This window comes from Nothobranchius furzeri, chromosome 19 (genome assembly GCF_043380555.1).
Source record: "Nothobranchius furzeri strain GRZ-AD chromosome 19, NfurGRZ-RIMD1, whole genome shotgun sequence".
NCBI lineage: Eukaryota > Metazoa > Chordata > Actinopteri > Cyprinodontiformes > Nothobranchiidae > Nothobranchius > Nothobranchius furzeri.
The window spans coordinates 8,617,848-8,634,391 of record NC_091759.1 but is presented as its reverse complement, the minus strand read 5'-3'; the positions used below and the strand labels follow the sequence as shown (position 1 = coordinate 8,634,391).

General features: G+C 41.2%; 1 protein-coding gene across 1 annotated transcript; it reads right to left on the bottom strand.

The window, feature by feature from the left end:
• Window positions 1-1,765: 1,765 nt before the first annotated feature.
• slc30a8 (solute carrier family 30 member 8) lies at window positions 1,766-10,341 on the bottom strand. The gene is made up of 9 exons (XM_015973480.3): window positions 9,550-10,341; window positions 8,521-8,675; window positions 8,146-8,292; window positions 4,936-5,089; window positions 4,627-4,793; window positions 4,318-4,430; window positions 2,612-2,717; window positions 2,393-2,527; window positions 1,766-2,258 (listed from the first exon to the last, which is right to left on the bottom strand). The coding sequence occupies exons 1-9, from the start codon at window positions 9,621-9,623 to the stop codon at window positions 2,113-2,115; spliced, it is 1,197 nt and encodes a 398-aa protein (XP_015828966.3). The 5' UTR covers window positions 9,624-10,341; the 3' UTR covers window positions 1,766-2,112.
• Window positions 10,342-16,544: the final 6,203 nt, after the last annotated feature.

Below are 16,544 nucleotides of genomic sequence, written 5' to 3'. Positions count from 1 at the left end.
TTCTAGTTCATTAAATATTTTTTTCGGCCACTTATCTGATTATTTTTTCATTACCTAGATAAATTGTTAGGCTTCCAGCACAAATTCAGTTTTTATTGTTGAAAATCTTAAAACAAATAAATTGTCATTTTTGAGCTTCTGTTTTGTAATTAATTAATTTTTCTTTTGTTTATTCATTTTTTTTATCCACAGATCAAAGCAAATAGAAGTAAAACACGTGATCATCGCCCTGCTGATGGGAAATGTATTGATTTGAATGTGTTGATGGGATCAAATCCTAGTGAGACAAAATTAACATCACAGACCTTTGGTCAATCAAATTTTGCACGAGTTTGTTTCCTTTCATCGCCTCCACACACCTCGTGCATCATGTCACAGAGGCCGCACGGCTCTACGCCACAGACGAGAGGGATGCTTGGCCGGATAAAAGTTAGAAACGTGATATTGACTGGACGGCACTCGTGGGGAAACAAAAACCGTGCTGTAATTATTGGCTTAGAGGGTATCAGAACTAAAGGGATTATCTTTCCACCTACTGCATTACTCATGCTTTAATTGAATATCTGCTTCCTCGAGGGATTCTTCTAGATAAAGAGAAAAGGGAATACAATGATGTGCTCTGAGGGCAGCAGCGAGTAAAGTCCATCCAGTCAAATTCACTTTCAAACAATGAGATTACTGCTGCAGCCATTTAATTAGACAAGCAGATCTAAAGGGTTCAGGGTGACTGGATGCTTAAATCTGTTTACTAAGAAATGTTAGAAACGCCCCAGTGAGTGGATATCATCATGCTTTTTTTTACATATAATCTATTTATCTGTGTTTTGTGGCTGGAACGATGTGAGATCTTTATATTAGTTTATTATAGTGGCACAGGTGGTAGCACTGTTGCTTTGCAGTTGGAAAACTGCAAGTTTGAATCCCGGCTGCAGCCTTTCTGCATGGAGCAGCCTGTTCTCCTCGTGCATTTGTGGGTTTTCTCTGGCTTTCTCCCATGGATCAAAAACATGCATGTCAGGTTGACTGGAGACTTGATTGTCCGTAGGTCTGTGGGACAGGTTTGTTTGTGTGTTTCTGATGGACTGGAGACCGGTCTCGCATATCCCTCACCTCTTGCCCAATGACCACTGGAGATAGAAACCAGATCCCTGCAATCCTTTTGAAGAATAAACCATTTAGAAGACCAGTGTTTTCATTTTGCTTTGATCATTTTGAATGTTCTTGTGTTCCTATAACAGGTTTTGGACACGTCCAGAGGAGAGACAATGATGATACCATCATTAAAGGTTAAATGATGCTGAGGTTGGAGCCACCAGAGGACGACCATAAAAGGAATTTCACGGATGTGAAAGAGGACGTGGCGTTAGTTGGTGTGAGGGTGGAGGATGCAGAAGACACGAATGCGTGGAAACACCTGAAGGGACACGCCCAAAGAAGAAGAAGAAGAAGAACTCATAAAGCAATGATTGAATCACAAGGTGAAAATATGCTATAGCAGGGCAGAATGAGTCCTGCATCGCCTCATGGCAACGATGAATGCGTCCACTAGAGCTTAATGGGGCCCCCTCTGTGCATGACCTGCTTACAAGGAGGGGCTGCGCTGCTTCGTCTTTTTTTTATACAGGAGGTAAACATTTCTACTTCTCACCTCATTTTCTCTAAGCTGAGGCTAACGGGAGATCTACAACCGATGAGATAACTGTCCCACCAAAGTCCATCAAAAGATCCCAACTCTGAACTTAAAAACACTCTGATGAAAATCACATTCTTCAAAACAAGTTTTTTTTTATTGAATAACTTAATACAAGTTTACACAGGTTTAAAGTCAAAGGGGATTTTTTTTATCCTACATAAAAACTGCACAAAACATTTCAAAAGCTTTGAGGTACTAAAGATGTAACGATCGATGCTCAAGTAGTTTTATCAGCACCAGCCGAAGTCATTTCATCTGTTTGATCAGGTCAAAGAAAACTGATTTTTCTTCATGCGTGTTTTATAGTGTAACAGAAAAGGCACTTAAAAGACATATGCAAAAATATCATCGGCGTCACAGTGTCGGTAAACCCTTCTGAATCTTCAGGTGCTTTAAGTGTTCAGTCAAGTGAGGAGCTGCTACTTCTGGGGGTTTTCACACAGCAGACACCCGGGCTTCAGGTCAGCCTGCTGCTCCATCTGAATGGTGATGGAGTGGAAGTTGTAGGAGGAGAAGCAAGCCTGCGTCATTTCTCTCAGCACGGTCTGAGCATCCACCGAATCGTCTGGAAGAACAGATAAACACGAGCTTTTAGAAGTTATACGAGATGTTTTTTTTTATCAAAGACAAATAAAGCTTTTGCAGCACAAGGATGTGCTCTTATACTGAAAACATCACGTGGTGAAATGCTTTCCTCACCTACAGCTACATGTGCAGAGAGCACCGCCTGGTTCATGGTGAGGGCCCAGATGTGAAGGTTATGAACCGCTGTGACTCCCTTCACCGATAACAAACGATCCCTTACTTCACTGTACTTCACCCCCGACGGAGTGCCTGAGGTAAAACGAGTGAAGGATAGACTAAATGTATTATATTGCTTGTTTAAAAAGAAATAAAAACTGAATCTGTCATCTTTACCTTCCATCAGGACAAGAAGGATGTCTCTCAAGATGGTGAAGGTGGTGCACAAAACCAGTATGGAGAACAAGAACGTGCAGATCGGGTCGGCTATCTTATATTCTGGCTGGAAGGGAAATAACATTAAGCGCTACGAGTTCAACTTGTCGTGCTTTTTTAGGACAATGTTGCCATCTGTTTTCCAAATAAAAGAGTCAATTGCTCCAGGGAAATCGAGCTGACAAATGTGGACAGCAAGCAAAAGTTTTGGGATCTGTACAAAAAAATAAAAGATAAAAAGCTTTTGATGTGGCAGCAGGGACTGCCTCAAGTAAAGATTCTTGAACATGTTTAGCAGGAAAGCACAGAAGAGTTTAAAAATTCTAATTTGCAAGCTGCAAATGTAAAAATGATTTATCCTGCAGATTTTAAATTGGACGTATTTTTATTTAGGTTCACTGAGGAGCGTGCACTTGATAAATATAATATTATGTTTTTCATTTTCAATCGGTGCAGACGAGTTTCACGTGCATGCATGGCGTCAAAATAGTTTTCAGCTCCTATTTCCTGCACTAGCCGCCAAAAGAAAACAGACAGGGAAAACGATCACGTCTGAAAAAGACACAAAAATCTGAATTTTTGCATTAATCACGCATCTTGGCTCACCAGCGAAGGCGCTGTTGATTTAACAGCCAGGAGAGAGCAGAGTGAGTCTCGGCTAATAGAACCTAATTGTTAGCAGCTAACTGTTAGCAATAGGGAGCCTGAGTCTCCTCCCTTTCCGGTTGGCTCATGGATCCCTGGAAAAATGAAAACATTAATGCAAGTCAACGGGGCTAAAACCGCCATTTTCTAATCCGCTTTGCCTTACGCCCTGGATCACACATGTGTTTCGACCACGCCAGTCACGTACTTTGAGATTTATTAGCTTGTAAAAGTTCGTAATTAGCATGACTACACACCAGAAATCAGCACGTCGCACATGTGACGTCACCACATAATCTCCTCTCCCCTAACGTAGCTGCTACTTATCAAATGACCAGATTTATGGCGGTTCTTTCCTCCTGTGGGAAGTTTCCAGAACTTACAGCCCTTTTCCCTCAGTTTTCTCCGTGTCTGGTTCGATGACGTCACTTTCGTGAAGCACTTTTGTAGTCCTGGACTTATTTTTACACAGAACCTAAAATATCACACCCACCCACCCCGTTCGAAAATAAGCGCGTTCTTGGTATCAAAATGCATCTTTAAAATTCACGGACATCATATGTGAAATCCATGGCACAAAACAAGCGGGATTAGAAAATAGCGCTTTTATCCTCATTGACTTACATTCATTTTTTCGTTCTTCCGGGGACCCGTGGTCTGGGAATAGATGGACGTGACTTAGGCTCCCTATTGCAACAAATTCAGGCGTGTGTTTTTTGTGCAGATAACACGTCAGCATTGTATTCTTTACCTAAAAAGTAGAGTGAACGAAGGCAGCGGAAGAGTCAAACTGCTGTTAGCCAATAAGAGGTGAGACATTTGGATATCATAAATATTAATGAGTGAGACTGCCCCCCCCCACTTCTACGACTAACTTCTGCTTCCTGAAACAGGAGCGCCAGAGCTTTTTTTCCCACATTAAACAACTCACAAGGCATTCATTCATTCATACTAGAGACCTACATGCAAGCGTACGTCCTCTTCAACAAGTTATTCACTCTGTCTCCAGCTAGACTCTTTACCTTAAAGAAGATGACGATGGCGCTGATGAGCACGCTGACACTTTGGAGAAGGTCCCCCATCACATGCACAAAAGCTGCTCGCACACTTGCGTTAGCCTGCTGTGTGCTTTTCCCTGACATTAAGATCAATCAATCAGATTTTATTCATGAAGTGTGATTCAAAGTGCTTTACGGAATTAAAATGACCCCAAATTCCCATAACTGTTTAATAAATAAAATAAATAATAAAATAAATAAAACATGAATAATATTAGGCAAAGGTGGGACTTTTGAATGTAAAATCATTCAAATGATAAAAAAAGAACAAACCATGAACTGCCTGATTTAGCTCCAAGTCTATACCCTCGTTATTCGAGTGGACGCCGTTTGACAACTGATTCTTCTTTTTCCCCGTTTCGGGAGCATGACTGTGTCCGTGTGAACTGAGCCCACCGTGGCTGTGACCGTGGCCCGACTGGTGAAGCGTAACGGCCATTCTGAGGAAAAACCAGAGCAGGCGTGACATTTAGACAACAAAAGAATTAAGAAGCGTTAAATCAAGAAGCGTCTTCAAAGATTTCCCTGTGCCCTGATAAAAAAAAATTCTGTGAAAGATAAATGCTTATGCGTTTTCCTCACACAATATTGGCCACCACTGCACAACCCGAAGTAACGAGCATAATGTAGCCCTCGATGGTGTAGTCGTCGTCGATGAGGCGCTCCACGGCTAAATAAACCAGCACTCCAGTGACCAGCCAGATGGTGAAAACTGACAGCAGAGCACCCAGGATTTCTGAATAAACAAAAAACAGATGTCAAGAGCAGATCTAGCAGCAATAGTCTGAATTTCAACTATTTAATAACTGGGTTGAGCAGAATGTTGGCTCCTGTCAGGGGCGGCTCTAGGACAGTGCAGAGAGGGCCAGTGCCCATCTGACAGCACGCTTGGACCTCCTTTTGGTTCCCCTGCTGAGGGCGGAGCCTAAACATTAATAAGTACTGATTTTTTTCCAATAATTACACCAAATGCGACATGTGGAACTGAAGCCCTGGGGCGCACTGACTGAGGCGAGGCTGCCATCATGCACTGGCGCCACCGGTCCCTCCAACTACCATCAGCAGGCAAGATGGGTTAAGTGTCTAGCCCAAGGACACAACAGCAGCATTCTCTGGCTGGACAACCCGCGCTATCTCCTGAGCTATTGCTGCCTTGTGTTTCTACCTGGTGCATCCCAGAAGAGTAGTGTTGCATCATTTTGCCAAATTTAGGCATATGGTCTAATATTTTATGTGCTATGCGTCTAGAACACGTGGAGCTCAGCAGCACAGATCGGACCAGACAGGATGTCAAACAGGAGCAGGGTAAACATCCAGCAACTTTCAAAATAAAAGATGTTCAGATTTACTATTTGCTTAACTACTGAACAAACGTTATTACCAGTGACATCTCCTTGGCGAAGGTAAAGCAAAACAGAAAATAAACCTCAGACAGTTTGAATACATGCTGCCATCTTTTTCCTGGCTTGTCGTCATGTCAATTACGCCACATACTCACAAAGACTATCAGTCATACACAAACACAAGTTCCCACCCTCATGCACACGCCTACATTTAGACTCTCCTGCACGCATACCATGGGTGTATAATGTTCATATCTTCAGACCTTCTTCCTGAGATGTTCCTCAATCTGCTTTGTGTCTGCTGCTAGGTAACTCTTTATTTTTTGAGGAGGCCAATGGCATGGCTGTGTTGTTCAATATCATCCGGCCAGCCGCTTAAAGGGGCTTTTTTGTTTGTAAACGGGAACGCCCACTGCCAAAACGGGAACTCCCCCTTCTTCTTTTTCGCTCCTGAAATGTTACTTCACCTCTGATATTTCAAAATAAGATATTTTCTCCACTCATCTATCTGTTTTCTGTCGTTTTTTTATACAGTTTTTGATCATCTGAGCGCACCTTTTGCGCACGCATTTTGTGTTACTGGTTTGATGTGAGCGGGCTCCACACTCTCCGAACCTGCATTTAAGTCCCGCCTCCTGCTTTATCCACAGTTTATACAAATATTAAACTCAAAACGGCAGACAAGAAAGAAATTAACTCGAAACGGGAGACTGTCAATAAGGCGGGACACAAACTTTTCTCCTCTACTTTGGACTGTCTCTCATGAGAAGCACACCCGAAACACCGCAGCTAGACAGGAAGAAGTCAGTGGCTTTTCAAAATAAAGTAAAATTTCAACGATTCATGAATTTTAATTCATTTCAAACTACAATTATGGTTACTATAAGTGCGCAAATATGGGCTATATATTTCATGCTTTACATTGTTTAACAATAGTGTAACAGGTTACGATTTGTTATGGCTGGACTTTTATGTTGAAGGAGGTGTTCTTGGCCGGTTGTGTGGAAAGTTCCGGTTCGGTTGTTAAGAAAGAGAAAACGAGCTAGTTTGAACGAAGATTTTTAACGTTTTTCCTGGAGTTCAGGTGTGGCCGTAATAAAGATCCGAAACAGAAAGAACAAGTTGGAGTCGTTACAATATCTTAAAATCTTAACTCTCATTTATAAGGCCCTCCAGGGCAGTGCCCCCTCGTACATTACTGCGCTTTTGAACAGGTATGCTCCATCTCGGTCTCTTCGCTCAGCCGAGCAGGAACTTCTGGTGGTCCCCCGGTCGAAATTTCGATCGAGGGGTAGTCGTGCTTTTTCTATTTTGGCTCCAACTCTGTGGAACGAATTGCCACTGAGCATTAGGCAGGCACCATCCCTTCAAGTCTTTAAGTCTCGTTTAAAGACTCATTTTTATCTGATTGCGTTTCAGCGCTAGGGTCACTTGAATTGCCCTAACTTTATGGTTTTAACTATTCTTCTTTTTAAACCGGATGCTTGATTTTATTTTGTCCGACATTTGTTTTTTTATCGATTGGCCTTATTCCAATATCTCTTATCTGTAATGCCGTTTGCTTGCTATTTTATGATTTTTTGTTTTTATCCTGCTTTTATGCCCATGTATTGGGAATGTTTTTCTTTTAATGGTGTTGTTCTGCACCTTGGGCTTCGGATAATGTTGTAGAAGGTGCTATACAAATAAAATTTGATTGATTGATTGATTAAAGCAATCAACAAAAATGTATGGGTGTGGCAGCTTTTGTTTTGCCGTGGCGGTACGACACAATCAATTAGTGTAGGCTTTTATTTTGACAAACGTAGCAGGGAAAATAACGTGTTTTGATGCCCATTCTGATTGGTTGGTGAAAACCCCATTAAGGCGTTTCTGTGGCCTAAGCAGAAACGCCCCGCGGCTGGCTGGACCCTGCTCATGTTGTTGACGGATTTGCGCATCGAGTAACTGAGTCGCTGCAATTATTTTGTTCTAATCAGTGCTTTAAGCTGGCCAGTACACAACAGCACACAACAGTACACAGTAACGCCATTTCTGATTTTGACCTCTCAGCATATACCCGACTTTTTTCTAGGGTACGATGTGTGCCGGTAGGTTTTTCAGTCATTTATTAGTCAAAATCTCCAAGATTTCTGGAAACGTATCTGTTCATCCTCAAACACCAACCCTAGTTCCGCCCCTCCTGATATGCCAGACACGCGCTGCATGAGGGGCCGCATCACCGCCGCAAGGTGCACCGCTTGTACAGCACTGTCAGTACCAGGACTTCTTTCTTTCCACTTCAACCACTGGTTAAAACGCTCAAAGCCAATGTTTGTATCATTAGTGTCTCACAAACGCATTTTCCTAACAGATGCTGGGCCCAGACCCCTCACCCCACAGTTAGTCTAGGACCGCCACTGGCTTCAGTGATACTAAAGTGCACTAAACAAAAATGAGCTACCGGTACCTGCACGGTGCCAGCCATAGCTAAGCTTTTGTGTGGCCGGTTTAGAAGAGAGCCAGAGAGAAAACAGGCTGATGATGAAGCTGGTGAGGTCCGTCAGAAGGTGAGCAGCGTCTGTCATCACGGCAAGGCTCCCTGCCAAATAACCACCTACAAAACAAAAACATTAAGACTTCATTTTTTCAATTAACAGCTACAAAACTCATCCCTCGAATGAGATTTTACAGTTGAGGCTGCAGATTTGCAACAAGATTGTTAGAATGAACTGCTGGGGGGGGGACAAATGAATGGGGTGTGAAATTTGTAGTTTCCCAAGACGTACAAAATCAAGAAGAGGACTTCAAAGATGGAAGGAAAAAAAGAAACTGTGGGACTTACCAACAATTTCACCGACCATAAAAATCAGACAGATGACAGAAACCACGTACAACCTCCTTTTGGCCACTTTTTTCTCCGTCTCTCGTTGCTCTTGTGCACGGCTGTTGTCATGACAATGACTGGCTTCTTTCTGTAACTCCTCAAAGTTTGGCACACTGTTGCAAAAAATAACAAATAAAACAAATACTCAGAATTCAAATATCAACTTGTTAAAAAAAACAATAAAAAGCAATTGAAAGGTAGAATGTTAATTATAAGGTGAGAACTCAAATTGAAGACAAGTAAGTTAAATGTACTCAACTCTGACTTTATTATGTTTCTTGTGTTAAATTAAGGCTCAGGGGCGTGTCCAGGGAGTGGCCTGGGGTAGCACATGCCACCCTTGGAATCTGATTGGCCACCCCAGGTGCCACCACACTAATTTCCCTTTAAATAGGCTTTTCATTGTCTACAAAAGGCTTGAGGGTAAAACAAAAAAAAGCATAACCATTGGTGCCACCCATGCACAAAGTTGTGCCTCACCTGGGCCACCCCATTTTAATAGATCTAGACACACCACTGTTAAGGCTTAATGCTACAGGTTGCAGTTTATGGTCATAAATGTCCAAAAAACAGAAGAAAAATCCTCAAAAAGGCAACTAATTTATCAAAAATCCTTTAAATAATCACGGCAGACCTTAATTTACTATAAAGGCTTTCTGCTTGGAGGGAGGAGTCCTATTTTGTCCAAAACTTTACCAAGAAAAAAAAGTTTATGTGAATCGTTGACAAACAAAAACAACTAGATTTTAGGCAAGCATCGTGTCTGATTTCAGACCAGTGGCTAATCAGACAATTAGCTGAATCAAACCCACATTTGCACTCAGTTAATCCCATCAGATTCCAGATCAGTTCCGTGTGGAAAACCAGTAAGTCACGCATTAAACGGAGGCAGTGTAGCAAAGAGAAAACATAAATCTTAAAATGTTACTTCTTCCAAGCTACTATTTGCTGCGGGTTAAAACAAAAATAACATTTAAGGTCTCTTACCTTCCTGGCGTGCTGTAAGCCTTGTTTGCTTTTGTCACCAAGTGCATTTTCTCTGGATTCTTGCTTTTGAACATCACTGATGTCTTCAGAAATATCAAATATGACAAAAAGTTGAAAAAAGATCTTCAAGTTCAGAAGGTGTCTAATTAAAACAATAAAATAAATCCTAGCATAAGGGTTCCTTTAATTTCCGCGTCATCCAGCTTCGTTTGCCTGCACTACTGAAGTGATGGATGCAGATCTGTGCACCCATCCTTACAGATGGTGGGCGCACATGATGCCGCCTTGTGACCGTGCGCACCGTGCGCAAATTTGGTGGAGCGGAGCGGACCGGTGTGTGACGCACTGATTAGTGAACAAAAAAATGAACCGAGGAATTGCTCAGTAACAGATAAAACGATGGATGATTCGGTTTCTAAACTTTTTTTATGTTTGACGCTCTGCGGGGTTCGAGCAGAGCGTCCCCCAACACCCCCCCGACCCGAACCGGGAGACCCGCGCAGCTCCATGAGGCCGAGGCAGCCGGCACTCTCGGATTGCGCAATGCGCTGGAAGTGCCGTGTGCGCCAGTTCCTCGTGTGTTTTAATCACATGCGTTCATCTGGGATTTTACCGAGACTTAGGGAAAACAAAATTGTCATTTGTGTTTAATTTTTTTTTCATGATCAGATCTGAACCACATTTTCACACTAAGAGCGTGCAGGAAGTTTGCGGGAGACAACAGTGTTGATAAGAACCAAAACAAAAGCCATAAAAGAGTTTTAGGAGTGTGTCACCTCCCCTCTCATGATTTCTGCTCTTTACCAGTACACCATAACTGAAGATGGACGACCTTTGACCTTAAACAGGCTGGAAACCTCTCCAATAGGGCTGAATTAAAATAAAAGCGCAAACAAAGTGGGTCAAAGTTCTTCCACAGAGATGCCAGAGACTGATATCACAAATGCTTGATTACATCTAAGAGTGCTACATCCAGTTTTTACGGTTACTCTTCTATAAAATCATCATTTGAAAACTATATTTCATATTTTTCATGTCTGAAATTAGTTTTCTCATCAGAAACATCAAAATCTGACTAATGAAGCAAAAACAGAAGAAAGCCTTACACCCTCACTGCTGAAAACCTGAGCAACATCTGATCAGTGGATTTAGTTTCCACTGAACTGTATCTTAACAGCTTATTCACAGACTGTCTAAGTTAGGAGTAAATTTTTAAATATTTGAATCAACTTCAATAAACGTTAATCTGTTCCACTTCCTGTGTTTTCCTTAAAAGTGTTGCATGTTTAAAAACTTTATGTTATACCTAAAATGCTCACAAGGTGGAGATAATGAATCATACAAAATAACCACTGCAGTTTTAATCAACTTGCATTTTTTCTGATACTTGCAATAGATACAGAAATAAACACAAAGACATTATACAGGAGTGTTGTAAAATCATTTATTCTGTCATACAGATCCTGTTATATTTTTATTTTTCAGAACATGTTACAACGTACTCAATAAGTGAGACATCACTGAACTAGCATGAAAACAGAAGGGACCTGATTGCTGGACTTTGGCGAGGACATCTGATGATTACTTTCAATGCAAATGAATGAGTGATCTAAAATATTCCCATCTTGATGGAATTAGTTTCTTTCCCAAAAAGAATTGTCTCCATGGTGTTTAATGTGTCATAAAATTGTTGGATGAGCTCTAAAAGCACATTTCACACATCAAAAATCCTTGTTTTTGTCTTCAATGTGTTCATTTTTTGACAATTATACATTAAAAGACTACTGAAAACTACTGCAGATGCAGCATACAATATCATGGTATCGTAAGAAAAATGTAGCTGTAATGTCCAGTAATGGTCAGTTTCATGTACAGTTTGACCCCTTCTGTATCTGGTTAACATGAGACAGGAGTCTGCATGCAAGGGCGTAGGAACGAGTTTAATATTGGGGGGGGGGGGGGGGGGGCATTTTGGAAATCTAACAAATCTGTTGTCAATATATACCGTAGGTCAACTTCACTGAAAAAAATACATTAAATGATTATTTCTGATTCTAACGTGTCACTGAGTGTTTCATGCAGGCTGAACATGAACATAGTCTCCTGCCACTATCTGCTGCAGTAGCTTCTGATAGAAAATCTGATAGACGGTGAAACTCTAGGATTAGAAAAGTCTGACAGATGTGACTCAGGGTGTAAGGCAAAGCCCAGAAAGACAAGAAAATAACTTTTATAGCCCAGTTCACTAACATTCTGTTTTTTTTTTTTTTTTTTTTTGATCGGGGACCCATGAGCCAGCCAGAAGGGGAGGAGACTTAGGCTCCTTTTGACACTGTAGACCACAAGGTTCTACTAAACAGGTTAAAGGCCCTGGCTGGGATTTCAGGTTCTGCTCTAGACTGGCTCTCTTCTTATCTCACCAACAGAACATTCACAGTGAAGTCCGAAACCTTCTCTTCAGATACTGCCTCTCTAACATGCGGGGTCCCACAAGGTTCAGTTCTAGGGCCTCTACTATTCGCATTCTATATTCTTCCCCTAGCTGGCATCATTCAGTCTTTCCCAGACATCTCCTACCACATCTACGCTGATGATATTCAGCTCTATATGTCCTTTATGCCACACTGGTTGGACAGGCTGGCCACCCTTGTACTCTGCCTGACCCAGATCAGTAACTGGCTGTCCAGCAACTTTCCTGTCCTCAATGCTAACAAGACAGAGACCCTGATCGCTTCACCCCCGGAACTTCAGCCAAAAATCGAGTAAGAAATTGCCTCTTTTTGCCCATCAGCCAAGGCCAACATTAGAAACATAGGAGTTATTTTTGATCCAGCTATAAGTTTAGACTCACACGTCAAAACCATCTCCCGCTCTTGTTTCTTTCAACTGAGAAACATTTCAAAAGTCCGTAAACTGGTTTCTACTGCAGATCTGGAAAAAATCATCCATGCCTTTGTGTCATCACGCTTAGACCACTGTAACGCTCTTTTTACTGGTCTCAGCAAAACCTCCCTCTCACGCCTTCAAGCCATCCAAAATGCAGCAGCCAGACTCCTAACCAAATCCAGCAGACGAGCTCACATCACCCCAGTTTTACAGTCCCTCCACTGGCTCCCGGTAGAATATAGAATACAGTTTAAAGTTTTAGTCCTGACCTATAGAGCTCTTAACAACCAGGCTCCAAGCTACCTATCTGAGCTTTTATCCCCACACACCACCTCTCGGAACCGTAGATCCACATCTGAAAACCTCCTGGCTGTTCCTCGAACCAGACTGAAAACCATAGGGGACAGGGCCTTTCAGACTATTGCACCCAGACTTTGGAACAGTCTACCTTCAAATCTCTGTCTCTCTAACACTGTAGAGATCTTTAAAAGTCATCTAAAAACTCACCTTTTCATCCAGGCGTTCCCTCCCTAAATGTTCAAAAAGATGGCTTTGTTCGGGTTCACACCTTCACTTTGTTTATACTCATGATTTTATTTTCTACGTTTAACACTGCTATTGTTTTTCTGATGTTTTTTATTTGCCCTGATCTTTATCATGTTGTACAGCGCTTTGTGATTTATGTCTGTGAAAGGCGCTCTATAAATAAACTTTTACTTACTTACTTACTTACTTTTACTTACTTACTTACTCCCCATTAGCCGGATCCAGGTGATTACCGGCCAACGTGGACGTTTTAATTATAAAAAAGCTGTTTATGTGTCAGTAGTGTTTTATTTTTATTTAATAATATGAATGTAGGATATATTTTAATAATATGAATGTAGGATATATTTTAATAATATGAATGTAGGATATATTTTAATAATATGAATGTAGGATATATTATCTTATTCCTATGGGTAGAGATGTGTAAACAGATTTAATACAAGACTAAAGCTGTGAATATTCAGTCTGAATTGATCTGACTGATCAGAATATTTTAAACTACATCAGCCAACAACGCTGACCAACAATCAGAAAAATCTGTTTGTTTCTGACAGAATGAAAAAAGAAATAATTCACTTACAACAACAGCTGGAACTACGTTAATTTTCAGATGGATAAAAGAAACAAACAGTGGCCAAAATTGCAGTCTAAATGCACCAGAAAGCAGAGTTTAACACTTATTTTTCTAATATTTCTAAGGGAGTGTATACAGAATGTAATTTATTCTTAAACCGTACTGCCCAGCCCTACTTGTAATGGCATATATTTAACTGTGTTCACTTATTATTACATTCAAATCTTCCTCTCATCAGTAACCTAAAACCATCTCATTCTTCACTGTAGCACCTACCTGCACCTCAGCAGGTCTGGTGCTCCCTGTCTCACCCTCAGCAGGTCTGGCGCTCCCTGTCTCACCCTCAGCAGGTCTGGCTCTCCCTGTCTCACTCTCAGCAGGTCTGGCTCTCCCTGTCTCACCCTCAACTGGTTCCTGCTGAACTTCATCTCTAATATAAAAACAGTGGACAGGAATAAGGAGTAAAATACTGTTGGACGACTAGTGCAACATTAAAATCATGGTTGTTATAGTATTATTTAGTCGTGCTTACTTGTTATCATGCTTGAATCTTCCTCTCATCATCAACCATCTAAAATCTCACTCCACTGTAGCACCTACCTGCACCTCAGCAGATCTGGCGCTGCCTGTCTCACCTTCTTCATCATTTTCCTGCTGAACTTCCTCTGGTCTCTTATATGAAAAAAGTGACATGAATAAGGTTTAAAAATGAAATGTGATGAGAATGTCACAAACAAGCAACAATCACACTTACAAACTCCATTTTTATGTGGAGATTCTACTTTTTTATTTATTTCGTGTCAAATGGTTTTTGTCTGTTACTGTAAAATTCACCATTTTTGTTGACTAGTAGTGTTGTTTAATGTTTAATGCTAACTAGCAAGATGTTTACGCTAGTCAGCCATTTTAGCGTTTGACCAGAAATACAATTATACTCTTGGACTAAATTATTACCAACTCACAATTCCTTTCTTTTTTTGCCCATGAGAAGAACTCATTGAGCTGCTGCCGTCTGTATCTGACACCTGTGTCGGTCTGCACCGACTCCTGCTTCACTCAGCCAGCCTGTAACTCCCTGAGGGGAGGGGCTGTGTCGGAGAGAAGTCTGCGGTGTCTTTCAAAATAAAAGCTTGCGAGTCAAATATTTCAAAATCAATCTTTTTCTTCTCCATGTTATTGGGGGGGGACAAATGCGCGTTTGTCCAATATTGGAGGGGACACGTCCCACCCGTCCCCCCCGGTTCCTACGCCCTTGTCTGCATGTGTTGCCTTTAATTTGCCAGATCCTTCATCAGCTGGAGCCCAGGCTCTCTGCAGCTCGGAACACATGATAACAAAGTGTCAACAACCTGTTCCCTTCCCAAGGCCCTTCTGTGCCAAGCCTGCCTGGGTATCTAGGCCGGACTGGGCTGTTATAAGAGTGGCTGTTTTCAGCTTATATGAGATAATTATTTGTGTAATGATAATAATAATAATAATAATAATAATAATAATAATAATAATAATAATAATAATGTGTTGATTAATCTGTGCTTAAATCAATAAGGTTGATTGATCTGTGCCTGATTTACTGAAATGAAATGAATTATTACATTGAATGGTTATATATATATATATATATATATATATATATATATATATATATATATATATATATATATATATGGTAATCAGTAATGTTTGATATAACAAGGCAATCGTCACCCGCCCTCAGACAAGGACAAATTAAAGTTACGTTAAACTCATGACACATAGATATTTCTTTACCCCAGATCAGAGCATCCTGTATCTTAAGAAGGCGTGGTGTCTGAGGTTTCCTTGGTAATATCCCTTAACATGGCACGCTCCAATTGGCCAAGTAAATCAAAATACGAGAATATTAAAACAGAATCACTATGATTCAGTCAGTCGCATTCCAGCTTCCCATCATCCAGCGTTCAGTTCTAGATAGCGCTTCGGAACAGCCGTCCGGAGTAACACCTCTTTAACATGAGCATTTCTGGCAAGCTGCCAAAACCCTGCTAAAAGCTGCCTACCGCCGATACAGCAAACGGTTCCTGCAGAACAAAGCTGATATTGTTCCGACTCCTTAAGAGTCCTCCTAGACGCAACGGCTCAATCCATCTGTCGTGACCCGGGACATCTCTGGACTGGAGGGTCGGTGCTACAGGTGTTCTACAGCCCTCGGTGCTCAGAGGTCATCCGACCTCCCTGACCTTCGGATCCATGAAGAGGGTCTCCAAAAAAGGGTAAAGTAGACACACAGATAGCGTCTGATGCTATGATTATAATCAACTCCATAGCTTAACGCAAACCAAATTCTTCCCTTTTGCACCCAGTACTCAGCTTTTCTAGATGCAAAAGTTCTAATAACATCATATTCACACATAGGCACCACATTCATACATCACATTTCATCCGCCTAGATCACAGTAAATATTAGTTCACTTGTCATGTTTTAATTGTTTGGAAAATAACTTCTTACTTTTTATAAACCTGACTCTTTCCTTGAATCAAGACGAAGTGTTCGACAATCCCCGAATAAACAAAGAATCCTAGAATCTTCTGATTAAACATCCAAAGACCAAGCAGGTTGATATTCTATATTTATTTAGAGTATCACAGCTTATTGGTCATAAGCAGAGGTAATATATTAAGCTCTTAAAGCACACAATTTACAAACTACTACATAGCACATAAGACTTTTTTGTTCAATAATGCTGGCGTTATGTAAAAATAAAAGAAGTGGCCCTAGAACAGTTCCCTGCGGAACACCTTTGGCTGCACATGGGTAAAAAATCATGGATGCAACCATGGTCCTGCTTTACGTGTTATCCGTCCATGTGACAAGAACTACACATGAACCAATTAAACTCGCTGACATTCCCAGATCTGATGTGAAATTTCACAAAACGTCTCTGTGACTTTAATGTAAACAGACATGGTGGAGTACGAGCATTCTATCACATCGCTCTGATGTTGTGTT